Source organism: Taudactylus pleione, unplaced genomic scaffold (genome assembly GCF_031769625.1).
Source record: "Taudactylus pleione unplaced genomic scaffold, aTauple2 ptg000372l, whole genome shotgun sequence".
NCBI lineage: Eukaryota > Metazoa > Chordata > Amphibia > Anura > Myobatrachidae > Taudactylus > Taudactylus pleione.
Window position 1 is genome coordinate 9,283,653 of NW_028284773.1, and position 18,006 is coordinate 9,301,658.

The window sequence follows — 18,006 nt, forward strand, 5'->3', positions numbered from 1 at the left end:
GCTCATGATATTCACCTCTTTCAACTTCTTTGAGTAGCTGTCTTTTTTCGTACCCCTGGCCTTAGCATAAAACTCCTTGACAACTTTGCTTCCTGGCTCCTAATCTTCAAATGTGCTCTCAAGACCCATTTCTTCCTCAAAGCTTTCCAGTGCTCATTCTAACCCACTACTCCATGCTCCTTCCTCACTATCTAGCCCATCTGTGTCACCCCTGTTTGTCTGCCCCTCCCCTTTAGAATGTAAGCTCTCACGAGCAGGGCTCTCATCCCTCACGTTTGTCCTTGTCTTACTTATACTTTAATTTACTGCTAACTTCCCACATTGGCACCTAACACTGCTGCTTATTTAAGTGTTATGCAGCAATGTTTAGAAATCATATATTTGTCCTGCATTGTTTGTACTTTTAATAGCTGTTTTTCTTGTGTGCTCATTTGTTTATGTACTTTGTAAGGTGCTGCGGAACCTTAGTGGCAGCATATAAATGAAGGATAATACTAATAATAATAATAATAATAGTTTTTCTTGTGTGCTCATTTGTTTATGTACTTTGTAAGGTGCTGCGGAACCTTAGTGGCAGCATATAAATGAAGGATAATAATAATAATAATAATACTAATAATAATAGTTTTTCTTGTGTGCTCATTTGTTTATGTACTTTGTAAGGTGCTGCGGAACCTTAGTGGCAGCACATAAATGAAGGATAATAATAATAATAATAATACTAATAATAATAATAATAATAGTTTTTCTTGTGTGCTCATTTGTTTATGTACTTTGTAAGGTGCTGCGGAACCTTAGTGGCAGCATATAAATGAAGGATAATAATAATAATAATAATAATAATAATAATAATAATAATAATAATTTTGTTAATTTAACCTGCAAAGCTGTGTGTGGATGCTTATTGTGCACCGAGACACTGCACTACTGACCCCTCTACCAAGCCGAATTACCTAGTTACATCATAACAGATGAAATCTGTACATTCCTATACATAGATGTCCATTAAATCGTACAATTTTTATATGTTTGCTCACTCTTTAATATTAAACACAAGAATCTACAAGAATAACAGTTTCATTAGCATTATACTTTTGGAAAAATGTACCTTTCAACCACCGTACAATGAACAAATGTCACAAATGTGTAAAAAAACCAATCATTTACAAAAGAATAACCTGCTAAATGACCTCTAAAAGGACATGGGTTTATAAATTTCTTCTAGATAATCATACTGCAAGGATTTAGATTTAAGCCCCTATTTACTACAATCGAGAGAGCTCTGTCCCTTCGAATCCTCACCACACAATTCTGACCGTATTTTTCACAAACAATACAGTGAGAGAGCCTCCACGCATGTGCCGACATGGCTAGCGCGACCTCTCCCCCAGCTGACATTTACTTCTGTGATCGGTGAGCTCTCTCTCCTCCGGTCAGGTGGTCGCAGGGCTCCTGGTCTGTGGCCCTGGTCAGCTGTGCAGTAAACTGAAATGCCAGCCCAGCTGCAGGTGTTTGCTTTGTTTGGGTTTTTTAACTTTTTTTTTTTTTTTACAGTAATCAGCTTGTGGTCTTTTTAAACCACAAAGCTGATCACAGGGGGTCAGCTCCCGGCTCTGATCTGCCTGTCAGAGCGGAGCAGGAACCCTGGAACCGGTGGGGAACCCTGCTTAACGTGGAATTGGTTTGGCCGGCGGTTCGATTCCCGTCAGCGGCAGCCCGACAGGAGCAGAGTTCGAAGCAGCGGAAGCCCAACAGCGCTGGAAATCCCGATCGTGGATAGGTGAGTATCTACTAACCTAACCCCCCTAACCCTAACCCTCCTTAGGGGTGCCTAACTCTAACTTCCCCCCCAAGTGCCTAACCCCCCTCTAAGTGCCTAACCCTAACCACCCCCTTCCCCGCTGCCTAAACCTAAGTCCCCCGGGGGGGTGCCTAACCCTAAGTCCCCCCCGGGAGCCCTAAACCTAACCCTCCCCCCCCGCGGCTGTCCACTCGCAGCGCCCGGCATCCCTACGATTGGGATGCCGGGCGCCGGTCTCCCGGCGTCGGGGGAAATGCGGGCGTCTACATCTAGACGCCCGGCATTTCACCCTTGCCGGGAAATGACAGTCGGGAAGCCGGCTGCCGGTATTTAGGCAGTCGGCTTCCCGATTGCCTCCCCTTAATGTCATCCCCAGATAATGTTGTTATAGCAGGGCTCCCACCCAGTATTTTTTCACAATTCCCCCTTAGTAAATTTTAAGCAGATTGCATTTCCCATTACAAGTATGGGAAATGTGATCTGTTTGCTGAAGAAATGCGAATTCAAGGGCTTGGAATAGTTTTTAATGAAAACTACTCCAATTGCCCTTCAATACATTTCAGTGAAACTAAAATAATGTGAAAAGGGTGTGAAAACACCCTTTGTGGCCCATTTATCAAAGTGTATTTGAGGTAAAATCCCTGAAAACACCCATTTTGGGGGGTTTACCTCAAATACTAAGTATCCCACGTATGTATGAAGGAGGGACCGCAGCAGGTATCTCCGGTCCCTCCATTGCCGCTGGCAGCCGTTACTATTGGGGAAGCGATGCTGACAAATTGACCAATATCCGGAATGCGATGCATTCCGGATATTGGCCCCCGCAGCTAATGCCATCTGAAGTCTATGGGCTACACCGTGCACTAACCCTCTCTGGCTAAGGCGGATGTGCATGTGCAGTCCGCAGGACTTCGCATGTGCACCACCCCCTAAAGTGGCCGGCCGCTCTCCAGAGACATCGCAGGGATGGGCTCCTTTCGGAGCCCGTGTCCCTGCAAGTCCCAGATGATACATCCAGCCAAAGAAAACGCTTTTTTCAAAGCGATCAGGGGCCTTACTTGCATACCCTGATTGCTTTGAAAAAGTGATCCTTGATAAATGGGCCTCTTTGTCACATTATTTTAGTAAACAAAAGATTGATAAATAGAGCCCTTATGTCTGTGAGATGCGTCGTTCACAGATATATCACATTGGTTGTGCTGCACAGCCGATGGACAGATATGTCAGCAGACATATCTCTCCATTGGCAAGTGTGTATGGGTGGTCTGCAGACCGCCTGTACACACACAGCGGCAGCCGCCTCCCTGCCAGCGGGACCCGCGGCTGCCGGATAGATGATGGTTGTTCAGTGTGTATAAACGACCATCATCTAAAGATATATCTGCAGATCACTCGATCTGCAGGTATGTCTTTCAGGTGTGTACCCACCATAATCATCTGTACACACTGTCCGACAGCCAGCAGATATATTGGTCGATCAATTGATTGGCCAATATATCAGCCAGTGTGTACCCAGCATTAGTCACAAGTGGTAAAATATCCTATATCAGATGAAGAACTAGCACTGTCGCATACTACTGAATCAGTCTCCTAGGGTGTTCAGGAGTACATAAACATAGCAAAGCCCATAGGAGTACTAGACTTTGTAAATATTATATTAGTTCTCTATTATAAATATACATTTGACTGTAAATGCCAAACTGACTTAGCAGAATGTCAAACTCTGTGAGAGATTAATTTTATGTTGCTCTCTCATCTTAAATAGAGCCAACTATTAACAAAATTAAAGGGACAACACATCTGACATCATTGAGAACTGATGGATGTGTGGAAGTAAGTAAATGCTACCACTTTGAAGTGAAAAATATTTTTGAAAATAAAGGAAAAATGGGGACCAAAATGTGAGGCCTTTGGATCCAATCAGTTCCACTAGTAATTTATAAATCCATGCAAACTAATATTGCTAATTCCCATCAAATACATGTTCCCTGAGGTCAAACTCAATACTTGGTTGAACAATTGTGTTCTTTTTAATATAATTGGTGCTGGATATTATCAAATACTTTTATAAATGTAAAATGCTACAGTTTTATGAGCATATTTGTAAACTGGCACTGACCTGCAAGACCCCTAAAACTTATGAGGTGGAGCAATGACCCTTTAGAAAGACATAGCGGTATACTTATCAAAGCCTGCAATTTATTAAAAAAGTAATGATGGGAAGCTGAGCTGTGCAGTACAACTAAAGTAGGACAAAAAAACAAACAAAATATTAAATAAAAAAACTTTAGTCAAAGAATAAAGCATTATTTAAAGATTTTCTTATATTTTCGCTATTTTGAGATGGCGATAACAGAACAAGTAGTGCATGCAAAGGAAGCTATAACTGATCAAAGGCAGCAATTCTTTACCACAGGCAGGGTTTTCTACAGGCTAAAGCAGAGCTATTGCCGGTGATAACACATTAAAATATAGCACAATGCTGGCGGCAACAGCACCCATATTAGCTGTAAATAGGGTTTTTTGCCTTACATAATATGCCCAATATTTATGGTTAAAACAAAATTAAGTTTCCATGCAGTGTCCTGTTTGACCAAATGCATCATCTTTTTTAAAAATGCAAAGGGAGCAATGATCCCTATGACGACTGAAAGTAAACCACTCCGAATTTTACCAAATTAATAATCGGTCAATTAGAAACATACCAACAATGTGGCATGTTACATTCTCTCTTTAAACTCCTTTAAAAACCAGGAATACACAGCCTATTTTGCAAAAAGGTTATAGTTTTATAGGCTTAAGTGAAGTGCACTTGCTAATTATGCAATGTTATGTGCAATAGGGCATTAAGCGCTTGAAGGAAAACAATATTTGTTTAATGGTATGTAATTTTTTTATCTCCAATTATATAACTAGAAAAAAATGCTATTTTTATTTTATATGCTGATTTTTTTTAAATGATTTTTTTTATACCTTACAGCAGTGGTTCCCAAACTGTGCGTCGCGCACGGGACCCTTGCAGGGGTGCCTCAGGTTGGAGGTCTAGCACCAAATCAAATTATTTATGGTCAATGTAATGTAAATATGCGGACAAACAGAAGCTCAAAACTGTCCACCACCACATAACTGAACTTAAGGATGACAGGTAAGCACAATTTAATTAATTTTACTACTTTACTAAAAAAAATTCTGAATTTCTCAATACCAAACTTTTTGGCTTAGGAGTGCTGTTAAAACAATGCCAATACACTAGGGTGTCGTGATTCAAAAAAGTTTGGGAACCACTGCCATACAGGAATTAGTTTGCCATGAGGTGGTAAGATTTTACAGGAGTTTAAGCTATGAGCAACTACTCTCTGCATAGTGAAGTGGAAGTACATTTGAAAATGGAAAAAAAAAACATTAACAACTTTTAAAAATATTCTACCCAATTTCTATCCCCAAATGGAATATGCTTGTGACATGTATATAAACATTAAAATCATTTTAGTTTATATAATTTTTCCATACAGCGGATTTTGGTGATATTGTATTCATATAGACAGGGATAATTAACACCTATATGTATAAGAAATTATCTAAAAATAAAAAAACATAAGTATATTTGTCTATAGAGCTCATATAAGAGCATGTAATACTGTATGTTTGTGTCACTTCTCTACCAGAAAAGAAGAGAGTGATTTAACAATGTAGCCTGCGTTTAGGAAAATGTTGTGACCTTCTGCTTGAATAAAGGAAAGGTGATTAGTGTGTAGGCAGGGGCCATAAAGACAGCCTATTGTATATACCTATATGTAGCACTGTGCTATTAGTGGGGGTCACACATTCTGGGTGTAAGTGGAAAATATTATTTTAATTTTCACAGCTACGGTATATAGAATTGCCAATGATTGTATTGCTTGTATAAACTACAGGACAGAACAGTAGGTGTGTCGCATCTGCAGAGATAACTTCGTAAGTGAATAGTCTGTAATGTGCACTTGTAAAGGTAAGGAGTGGAGCAATATAATAAGTGTATACTAGTGTAGCATTGAGTATGTATGAGGCGTAGATAGAGGGTAGTGTCAGTGACGGCAGAGTTACAGTATACTGTATATGAGTAGTATGATATGCATGTTCTGTAGGCAGGGAATGCTGATATATGCGGCAGGTGTGCGGAATGTCAGGGCTGTGTCCTCACACTGATATAGATGCAGGTACGGGAGAACACACATACACTATAATGTACTTACATATAGATGCAGGTAGATACCACCCCCACCATCACTCACACTCTGGTGTACTGACATATAGACATACTGTACAGATGCAGGAGATCTCCCTCACTCACTCTCACTGACCTGGTTTTCTCCTCACCGGCCTCTTCCTCCCGCTGCAGAAGCGGACTTTGCTGAACACCCCCAGCACATGCCTTTCGCACAGGGAGCGCCCGTCCTTGCTGGGGCTGGTGCGGCGCTTGGACGTGCACACCCGGTCACTGTTAGACTCCCGGGCCTGTCTCTTCTGCCGGATGAGAGAGCTGGCTATAGCCGCAGCCATGGCTCCCTCAGGCGCCTCCCAGGTCCCCCGGAATTCAGTCCGCGACCCCCGCGGGGCGCCCCCTGCCCACTATACAGTAGTGCCGGGCTGGCCGGAGCGTGCAGGGAATGAGTCTGATGTCTGCTCCCGGCAGCAGTGAGTTCAGAGCTCAGACGCCGGAGTGCGGCAGCTACACAGGTATCCCGGAGCTCTGTCCCATCTCCCGCTCCGTGTTACCCCATTGCGCGGGGCCCCTGCTCTGTGTGTGTGTGGCCCCAGCGTCAGCGGCCCGGCATCTGTGCTCTCAGGAGGGAATGAGCCCCAACAGGTCAGTGCAGTCAGCCGAGAGCTCCCTGAGCCGGGATCCTGCGGAGCATCCCACAAGCAGCGCCTCACGGTGTGTTCCTGCTGCACAGCGAGCCCCGGGGGTTATTACTGCTGATCATCCCGGGTGTACAGTGTGTATGAACAGCGGGTCACAGTCCAGGGAAAGGGAGGGGGGAGCTCAGACGTCCCGAGTCCCGCAGCCGGCACATGTACACTGTACTAAATGCCCCAGGACATCCATGGCTGTGTGTGTGGCCGTGTCACCGCTCCCAATATCACCATCACCAGCAGCAGCACATCCTCACTCAGCAGGTGCACTCACTAACCCACAGCCTGATGCCAGAGAGTAGTAGCGCTGTGAGTAAGTGGGAGGTCCCAGGGGCCACTGGCACAACTTCCCCAGAATAGATCCCTCACTCTGCTCCTGAGATCCAGTTCACGCTGGAAGGAGTGATGAGCACCAGTCTTGTGCCCTCCTGGGGTGTCGCTCTCATCATCCCCCTATATGGGGCACAGTACAAGTCAGACGACCATCCTTGCAGCCCACTGGTGATGGTGGCAAAGCGGGGAGTGGGGACAGCCCTACAGGGTCATTCACCTGGAGGAGAGCAGGGGCTGCTGTAGTATTGCAGCTTTGCTGTGTCTCTCCTGTCTCCCCTATCTTTGCTCTCTACGCAATCCTACGTGATCGTGGTTTGGATGAGAAATTCTCACCGGCAGTCCGAGGGAACTGCAGTTCCCATCCAGCCTGTCCCTTGGCTTCCCACACTGTAATCCACCCGTGGGGCTGGAGCTCGGTGACAGGGCTGCAGCTGTGTTTCTGGCTGGTGTGTGCATTAGCACCAGTTGCATTGTATGAACAATAATAATATATTTGTGTACCTGCAGTCACAGTAGCTTGATACATGATACATAGTGCACTTTCACTGAAAGGATGGCTAGTTACATATACTTTCTTCATACACACAATAAATGACAGCTACAGCAATGCAGTAATTAGGGCCACATTTAAAAATTCTCACAAACCCTACATGGTATCAGAGAACATAAACGATAGGTTTATGAATAACATAAATGATGTTGCCCAAAGTGCCTTTTACACAGAGAAGAGAAAGAAGGGGCTCTCTTACATTATGGGGCCTATTTATCATTAAAAATTTGTGGCTTATTCCCCGAAAACATCAGTTTTTGGGGATAACAGCAAATATTTAGTATCACCCCCATGTATGAAAGAGGGACCAGAGCAGATATCTCCTATACCTGCTGCGATCCCTCTATTCCCACCTGCAGCTGCAGCCCCCAAGCGCGGTGACTATAGGCTACAGCAGTACAAAGGCATCTTTAGGTGGCGTTAGCTGCGGGGGCCAAGCTCTGGAATGCAAAGGTAAATCTGACAGCATTGCAGCCCCCATAGAAATCTATGGGGGCTGCAGCTGGTTGGAAATGGAGGGACAGTAGCAATATGCAGCAGTTCCTCCATAATACATTTGGGAGATACTAAATATTTGCGTTTGGTGTTTTCAGGGAATATGCTGTAAATATTTCATGATAATGGGCCCCATAACACCTTGCACTACATATATACAGTCAGGTCCCTTTTGGTCCCTTAAAAAGTGGGAGGCACATATAGAAACCGTTGTAATTCCTACATCGTTCACCCGATTTGGATGTAATTACCCTCAAATTAAATCTGAAAGTCTGCAGTTAAATCACATCTTGTTTGTTTCATTTCAAAACCATTGTGGTGGTGAATAGAGGCCAAAATCTGAAAATTCTGTCAATGTCCCAATATTTATGGACCTGACTGTATATATATATATATATTATATATATATATATATATATATACACACTTCTGCGAAAATTTAGCATTATGCACAATGAAGCAATAGCTTTGTTCTTCCTGAGGACACGGTATGCAGTCATAATGTAGACATTCAGAATGTCAACATGGTCTGTATGTCGACATGGACAAAATGTTGACATTCACGTGTTGACATTGTGAATGTCAAAAGGCACAATGTTAACGGTTAATTTTAGGTTAGGCTGTGGGTAGGATTAGGACTCAAATTAGCTGAAAACGCTATGTCAATATGTTAACTGTTGATGTTTACAGTGTTGACATTCTGGCAATGTTGACATGTCAACATAACGTCCAGGTCAACCTTCCGAACATGTTTGACATACAAAGGCTTGATATGACATTGAATTGCCTGTGTTTATTTGTACTCCTAGGTAGCTAATAGCACTAATGACCAATACTGAAACAATAATTGTTTTGTATTAGTCAGTATGTTTTAACAAATGCACTGGTTAAACAGTATGCGCTTGTACACTATGGGGCCCATTTATCAAAATGTATTTGAGGTAAAATCCCCTCAAATACTAAGTATCCACCGGATGTATTAAGGAGGAAACACAGCAGGTATCTCCGATACCTGCTGTGATCTCTCCATTGCCGCTGGCAGCCGCCTCCCCCATAGGTTTCTATGGGGGATACGATGCTGCCAAATTTACCAATATTCGGAATGCGATGCATTTTAGATATTGGCCCCGGCAGCTAATGCCATCTGAAGGTGGCATTAGCCGCTGTAGCTTACGGCTACACCACGCACTATTAGCCGGCATAGAGATCTGCTGGAACCCTCCCCGGCTATGGCGGATGTGCATGTGCAGTCCACGAGACTGTGCATGTGCACCACCTCCTGTAGTGGCCGGCCGCTCTCCGAAGACATCGCAGGGACGGGCTCCTTTTGGATTTTGCTCTATAGGGTGCTCCAATGTTGCTCCATATTGTGCGAGCCGATGCCGGCCACCTGCTCGCCACTTTCTGAGGATGAGAGCAGAAATGTGCGATATCTCCTGGTTCTGAGCACCCACCTAGACTTTAGATGGGTTTAGCCATTTTACATGGCTAAACCCGGTCTAATTGGCCATGAAGAGCGCAATAATTAATGGGTGCCCAAAACAATTGAATTGCAACATTAGGGACCCAATAATTACCGTGACGAAAAAACAATTGAATCACCCCATAAGATGAAGGTATAATGTGGGTGCTCTATATAAATAATACACAATATTAGAGAACTGCCTGGCATTAATATTTGCTTCATGTCATAATGAGACCAGTAGTTAATTGTGCTTTTATATATTAAATATTGGTTCACCCCACAAAGTGCATTCCACACCTCTTTGTAAGTAACAGGTTCACATTATTCATATCATAATATTTCCCTGTTGATACTTGGAATTGTGTAGTTTGTAATGACCAGGGCTGCCAAGAGAAATCCTGGGCCCAGGTACAGCAACTTCCTGCCCCCCCCTCCCCCCTGGAGGGGGGGCCCAGAGTCGGCACTCTGGGTAAAGAGATATTGTGGGGTGCCTTCCTAAACACTGTTAAAGAAAAGGGCTTTTCCTATGGTAGTGCATGGCTGCACCACAACAATAAGAAAAAGGCGGCACTCCCAATGCTGCAGATCAAAACGTGTTTTAAATTAAAGATAACATGGGTACAGATAATAATCAACGTTTCAAGGCTCTAAAGCCTTTTCATCAGTACAGTCCTGATGAAAAAGCTTTAGAGCCTTGAAACGTTGATTATTATCTGTACCCATGTTATCTTTAATTTAAAACACGCTTTGATCTTCAGCATTGGGAGTGCCATCTTTTTCTTATTGTTGTGGTGCAGCACCATAGGAAAAGCCCTTTACTTTAAATATTATATATATATTGTATATATACACACATATATATTTCTATGCAGACACACTATACATATATCTGCATATACACTATACATGTGTCTGCATATAAATATATATATATATGTGTGTATGTCTGCATATAAATATATATGTGTGTATGTATACATTATATATATATATATATATATATATATATACACACACACACATATATACATATATATTACACATGTTTAGATATATGTAAATTTTTTATGAATATATATATGTGATATACAGCATATCCTATATAAGACAACCACGTCACTTACACAGTGACAGACTCACAAACAGGATGCCCGCGCGGTGTGACCACGGTCACCTGTCTTTCCCTCCCAGTCTCCGCCCGCCAGCCGGAGCCTGGAACTGTTGCCAACTGGTGATGGGAGAGAGCCCTCGCGAGATGATGACGTCATCATCTCGCGAGAGCATCAGCTCCGCAGCGGCGCGGCTGGAATCTGTAACTGTCTGACACTGACACACAGACTTCGGCCGGTAACAGAGACCCCTCCGCTCCCCTCCCCCCCACCAGAACTGCCGCCCGCCGCCCATCACAGTTGTTTTGTAAAAGTTAATTAAAATAAATAAATGGTGTGCTGCGGGCGGCCTGGGCCCCCTGCCATGCCCGGGCCCGGGTAAATTGTACCTGCTCCCCCCCCCCTCGGTGCCCCTGGTAATGACCACAGGATATGTTTGATTTGGCGAATGGGTCTAAGTCACTCCCATTAACTTAAATTAAGTTGCAATTGTGATTTAAAAGCAAGAATACATTGTAATTTCACAAAAATACAGTTTATTTACTGCTCTGTTTGGGAAGAGGAAAGCCGCCCCTGCAAACTGTACATTTGCACCCTCACTTCCATTCATTATAAAGGGACAGTGCGCACCATAAAGGGGCGTGGTCTCACTAGCAAGGGACGTGGCCACACAATAGTCCTAAAATTCAAATTACACCACACAGTAGCACAATCTTATTCACATTACACCGCACATAGTGCCCCTGATTCAGACCCACTCGCAAGCGCTATGCGCTTGGAAGCAGGTCGATGTTAGGCCACTGCACATGCGCACGCCGGAGCCGGCTCCGACATCTGCATGCACAAGACACGGCTAGCGACGGGGGCTCCATTGCTCCGGGTCTCGCACCAAAAGGGGGCGGCTGTCGATTTTGATCGACAGCTCGCACCGTTTTGGAGGCGTGGCGTGGGGGTGGCTTCACAAATGGAGGCGTTCCCATGCGAATGCCTGCCGTTTGTGGGTGGCCCCAGTGACATCACCAGTGATGTCAGTGGGAGAGCTTCCGGCTCTATTAGAGCCAGAAGCTCTCTGGGGCTTGAGGCCACGAGACCCTACCACAAGGGTCTCGTTGCAACACCGATGGTCGCAATGGTCAACCACCATCCTGGCCGCTCGCAATAGCTGTGGGTGGTCACCCAGAGCTATGCGAGCGGCCAGGAGGCCGCTCAAAAAAAAAAAAAAAAACGCTCTGATTCAGAGCGAGCGCTCTTTCAGAGCGTCCAGCTCTGAATCAGGGCTATAGTGCCCCTGATTCACATAACACCACAAAGTAGTGTCCCTTATTCACATTACAACACTCATAGTTCCCTTTATTCCCGTTACGTCAAACAGTAGTGCCCCTTATTCCTGTTATGCCGCACAGTATTAGTGCCCATTATATACATAATTCCACAGTAGTAGTGCCCCTTGTACACATAATGCCACAGTGGTAGTGCCCCTTAAACACATATTGCACACAGTAGTGCCTCATATATACAGTGCCCACAGTAGTGCCCCTTATACGCAATGCCCTAAAGTACTGCCCTTTATAAACATAATGCCCACAGTAGTAGTGCTCCTTACACAACTCCTTTTATAGCAGTGTGCCTTTTACACATAATGTCCACAGTAGTAGTGCCCCTTACTCATAATGCCCACAGTCGTTGTGCCCCTTACACATAATGCCCACAGTAGTAGCCCCCTTTAGACATAATGCCCACAGTAGTACTGCCCCTTAAACATAATGCCCACAGTAGTAGTGCCTCTTATATAATGCCAACAGTAGTAGTGCCCCTTACACAATGCACACAGTAGTAGTGTCCCTTACACATAATGGCACACAGACACACAACACTACACTTACCTGAAGCCCACTCCTGGCCTGCCACCGTCCGACACTATGGGTTAGATATCATGACGTCTCTCCCTACACACACTGTGGGAGCCGGAAGGTGGAGCTCAGGAGTGAGCTCAAGCTTTCGGCTGCAGGGAATGAGCCTCCGGGCCGCCCGCTGGTAACGAAATCTCGACGGATGCACAGGGCCATCTTACCATATCGCACCAGCCCTGATCATTAGGTATTCCATATGAGAAAGATTATGAGAAGATCTATTAATAAACTATTCAATAATAAAATGATATCTTCGAAAGTATGGTGTAAGGTGGATGAAAATTATAATGACACTTGTTTTTTTTGTTTTTTTTAGTGCATGCTGCATTAGCAGCTATTAATAGCTACCTACAGTAATTCCTGTTTTTAAGTGTCATCTATAAACAGCGTAATATTTAGTGGGTGCAGTACATTCTATCCTGTGCATATGTGCCTAAATGCCCATGACTTACCAAGAAGCATGCCCAAATTCTAATTTTTTAAACGTCCCATGTAAATTCACTGCACAAATGTTTGTGCGTTTGCAGGTCCAATTGGTGGAATAAAAACATGATTTCAAAGTTCACCTTCATCTCAAATCCTGCTTGGTATTGTTCAGTGTTGTAGTTTTTGTGATATAAAGTAACTTTCCCATTTATGGCGAATCTGGAAAGTGCAAAAAAACATCCAATTGTACATATACTCCGATACACCAATAAGGACTTGTAAAACATGGTTTTTTTTTGCAGTGGAAAAAGGCTTTTAGCCACACACAAGGCATAGGGGTAAATGGATTAGTACACCGTGGTAGACTCTGCAGCGCTGTGTTTTTAAATGTTCAAATCTGATGTGATATAGCAGATCATAATATACATAAACCACATCCAAAGAAAAAAAGGGAAATTATATGTCCATCAAATAGTACACTAAAAGGGTGTTCCTTGTAATGGATAGCAGTAAAGGGTATTCCTTATAACAGACAACACCTTATAGCGTCTGATGATATTATATGAATAATGTCCAAGTAAGTAACAGTTTCTGTATACAACTTAATAGCCGTCCTGGGCAGGTTTTATTAGTCACAAAGGCAAAAGGAGGACTCTATTCCTCAAAGCCATCTTCCAATGTAGATCCTAAAGGGTGGATCAAATTATTGCAATTCACCCAGAAATAAATATAAAAGTCTCGATACTCTCCCAAAGCGAATCCCTTTAATAAAACTTAAAAAAAAACATGGGTACGCACATCTGATTATATATTTGGAATGTTATTTTATTGTATGTATTTTTTAAGAACCTAATCGCATTTTTCTACATATTTATTTGTTATTGTGTGTCTTGTGATATTATTTTATTGGAAGACAGGTATTGCCATCTATGTTAGGGCAGTGCTTGAATATGAATATGTATTTAGAATAGCATTATTTATTTACAAAGATAGAAGATTTTGGCGTATATATTGCTATAGGATACATCTTTGTTTAAGGTGCTAGGAATCAGCTTACCGGATCTGTGGGACTATAAAAGGAAGGGGATGTGTCCAAGTCAGCTATGCCTTGAAAAAGACCCATACAGGGTAGAAACGCGTTGGCAGCTGACTTGGAGACGGAGATCCTAATTACATTAGCTATTGGAGTTACGCGGGATTAGGAGAGCCCAGCCGACAGGTGGCAGATGTTTACTGGATGCCGGAGCAGCTGAGGCCCATACGGTTAGATGGTCATACACAGCGCATGAGCCGCGGGTGAGAGCCGCGAATACAAGCTCAGAGCACGTCGGAGAGAGTGGGGAGAGCAGACAGGTACCGGGTGAGAGCCGAGCCCTGAATATCATCTACTGCCCAGAGGATTTACCCACCTGATATTATCAGGCGACACTGGATTTCCTCTGTGGTATCCCTACCATCATAGAGGGAGCGTTTGCGCTTCTATCCGGTGGGTCCCTGCAGGTCCGGTAAGCTACACCAGTCTTGTCATATACGGAGTTAACATCATTGAATGGCATTAGCGTGACTTGAAAGAGATTTACTGTTTCTAAAGAAGATCTATTTGGAATCTCGTTTTTTGTTTTTGTTTTTATTGTGACTGTTTTTTTTGAAGTTTTATTAAAAGGATTCGCTTTGGGAGAGTATCGAGACTTTTATATTTATTTCTGGGTGAATTGCAATAATTTGATCCACCCTTTAGGATCTACATTGGAAGATGGCTTTGAGGAATAGAGTCCTCCTTTTGCCTTTGTGACTAATAAAACCTGCCCAGGACGGCTATTAAGTTGTATACAGAAACTGTTACTTACTTGGACATTATTCATATAATATCATCAGACGCTATAAGGTGTTGTCTGTTATAAGGAATACCCTTTACTGCTATCCATTACAAGGAACACCCTTTTAGTGTACTATTTGATGGACATATAATTTCCCTTTTTTTCTTTGGATGTGGTTTATGTATATTACGATCTGCTATATCACATCAGATTTGAACATTTAAAAACACAGCGCTGCAGAGTCTACCACGGTGTATTGCACCATTTGCATAGTAGTGATCATTTACACCCAGCTGCCGGGTGTTAGTGGTAGAAGCAGCAGCAGTGCGAAGCGCTCTATTGATAATTCTTTGTAAAATGGATTTGTAAAGAGTGGTTTCCCTGCCACACCCTCAGAATGGGCATTTTCAGCAAGTAAGGAGTGTGGCAAATATAGATTGTGCTAGGATGGTCCCTGCTCCTTCCACCCTTTCAAATCATGTGGAATGCTGCATACACTACTGTTCGGTACACACAGCTCACCAGAACAACAATGAGACTTACCCAGTGCAGGCTAGACCTGGGATCATGTGCGGTCTGGGTCGAACCCCTTTTGATTGCCTTGGGCTGGCAATCAGCCACCCTCTGAGGATCCGGACATGGGGGAGCAGCAAGAATGGCGTTGGGGTGGGACTCACTGTTGGGAAGAGAAGAGCCGCTCATGCTCAGCTGCGCTTCCTGACCCTGCCTGTCATTCAGTTTGACAGGTCAGGTGCAGTGCAGTGGGGAGGAGAGGAAAGGGGGAACAGCAATACAGAGAGGTGGGGTGGAAGATGAGTCGGTCAGGCTCAGCCGCACTTCCCTGCAGGATGCCGCTGCCTGTCATATAGCCGGCAGCAGCAACAAGCTGCGGGGAAAGCGCCTCTCCAGCCTGGCACCTCCTTGCAATGCAGGCTTTGCTGAGTGGGTTGCGCCGGCCCTTGTCATGATCAGTGGCATAACTAGGGTATTTGGAGCCCAGGGTAGGTTAAAAACGGAGCCCCCCCCTAAAGTAGGTGTGTGCGCTGCTGAAAAAGTGGGTGTGGTCACATGGAGCAATGGGCGTGGCCCCTGGAAAATGGTGGCCTTGCAACATGACACACCACCGTTTCTCGTCACTTTGGGAACATTCCTTTCCATCCATATGCACCTTAATGGCCCAAGTAGTTGTACCCCTCTTGCAATGCCCACTTTAGTATTGCCCCTTATGCAATGTCCCCAGTAGCAGTGCCACTTATGCAGTACCCCCTGTACTAGTGCTCAGAGTAGTGCACCCTTATACAGTGCCCCCAGTAGTGCCCCTTATACAGTGACCCCAGTAGTGCACCCTTATATAGTGCCCCCAGTACTGGTCCCCCCTATGTAGTGCTCCTTATACAGTGCCCCAGTAGTGGTCCCCCCTATGCAGTGCTCCCAGTAGTGCCCCCAGTAGTGGTCCCTCTTATGCAGTGCTCCCAGTAGTTCCCCTTATACAGTGACCCCACTAGTGGTCCCCCCTATGCAGTGCTCCCAGTAGTGCCCCTTATACAGTAGCCCCAGTAGTGGTCCCCCCATGCAGTGCCCCCAGTAGTGGTCCACCCTGTGCAGTGCCCCTTATATAGTGTCCCCAGTAGTAGTCCTCCCTATGCGGTCCCCGTTAGTCCCCCCTATGCAGTGCCCCAGTAGTGCCACTAATATTGTGCGCTCAGTAGTAGTCTCCGTATGCAGTGCCCCCAGAAGTGGTCCATCCTATGCAGTGCCCCCAGTAGTAGTCCCCCCTATGCAGTGCCCCCAGTATTGGTCCCCCCTATGCAGTGCCCCCAGTAGTGGTCCCCCCTATGCAGTGCCCCAGTAGTGCCCCTTATATAAGTGCCCCCACTACAGTAGTAGCCCCCCTGTGCAGTGCCCCTTATATAGTGCCCTCTCTACAGTAGTAGTCCCCCCTATGCAGTGCCCCCAGTAGTGGTCCCCATTATGCTGTGTCACTTATATAATGCCCCCAGTAGTATTCCCCCCTATGCAGTGCCCCTTATATAATGCCCCCAGTAGTAGTCCCCCCTATACAGTGGCCCCAGTAGTGGTCCCCATTATGCTGTGCCCCTTATATAATGCCCCCAGTAGTAGTGCCCTATTAGTGGTCCCCCCTATGCAGCACCCCTTATATAATGCCCCCCAGTAGTGGTCCCCATTATGCTGTGTCCCTTATATAATGCCCCCATAGTATTCCCCTCTATGCAGTGCCCCATTAGTGGTCCCCCCTATGCAGTGCCCCTTATATAATGCCCCCAGTAGTAGTCCCCCCTATACAGTGCCCCCAGTAGTGGTCCCCATTATGCTGTGCCCCTTATATAATGCCCCCAGTAGTAGTGCCCCATTAGTGGTCCCCCCTATGCAGTACGTCTTATATAATGCCCCCAGTAGTAGTCCCCCCTATACAGTGTCCCCCTTCTCCCCGGGCAGTGCCACGCAAAGACACACTACAGTGACCAGTGCCCTGGACCATGGGCGGTGGCGCCCCCCCCCTCACCGCCGGTCCGATGGCGCCCCTAGATCCGCCACTGGTCATGATCGATTATCAATTTACGTACTGCCCCCCCATGAAAATAACTAGTCCGGACACCGGTTATTTTGGGGGGCGTGGTCTAGTCTCTGGAGGCGTGGGGTCATCCCAGATCCCAGCCCCCACCCCTCCCCTTCGTGGCATATATAATTATATATCTGAGGGCGCCAAAATGTAATTATGTTCTGCCCCCCCCCAACCTAAAAACATTGTGGCGCCTCTGGGTATATTCATTACTCACTGACACATTTTAAAATATCCACAGATGGAGCTAATTATTTCACTGTAATTCTGTGAGGAGACTTGAAAAACATGCACTGTTACTGATCCCTGAGGAATGAGTTTGGGAAACACTGATCTACAGTCTCCAGACATTTAAATGAGAATGATTGTGTACCATGAATTTTAGCATCGTCTTTGTATTCACAGTTAAGCCACACAGTGACCTTCTAATGTATTATTGGCGCAACTACTGCCATAGCCTGAAGGGCGCAGCCCTGCCTGAACATAGGCACTCACCACTGTCCAGCTCTGGAAAAGCCCGTCCTCCACCCACCTGCTGGCGTTATTGGGTACCTGCTCTGGGGAGGGGCGTGTAGTGCATCACAGGACGGCGCTGGGCACAGAGAAGCCTAGAGCCGGTCCTGTTC

At 45.0% G+C, this 18,006-nt stretch overlaps 1 protein-coding gene across 6 annotated transcripts in view; it reads right to left on the minus strand.

Moving 5' to 3' along the window:
- FGF12 (fibroblast growth factor 12) overlaps window positions 1–18,006 on the minus strand; it is a 618,931-nt gene that overhangs the window by 252,900 nt on the left and 348,025 nt on the right. Inside the window, exon 1 of one of the 6 annotated variants that reach the window (XM_088444734.1) lies at window positions 13,009–13,032. The exons of 4 other annotated variants lie outside the window; for them this stretch is intronic. In XM_088444734.1, the coding sequence (XP_088300860.1) occupies window positions 13,009–13,018 (10 nt within the window). In that variant the 5' untranslated portion in view covers window positions 13,019–13,032. Of the gene's footprint in view, window positions 1–6,141; window positions 7,306–13,008; window positions 13,033–18,006 lie in introns of those variants that run through there. One more of the 6 variants, XM_088444729.1, reaches the window with a different exon arrangement.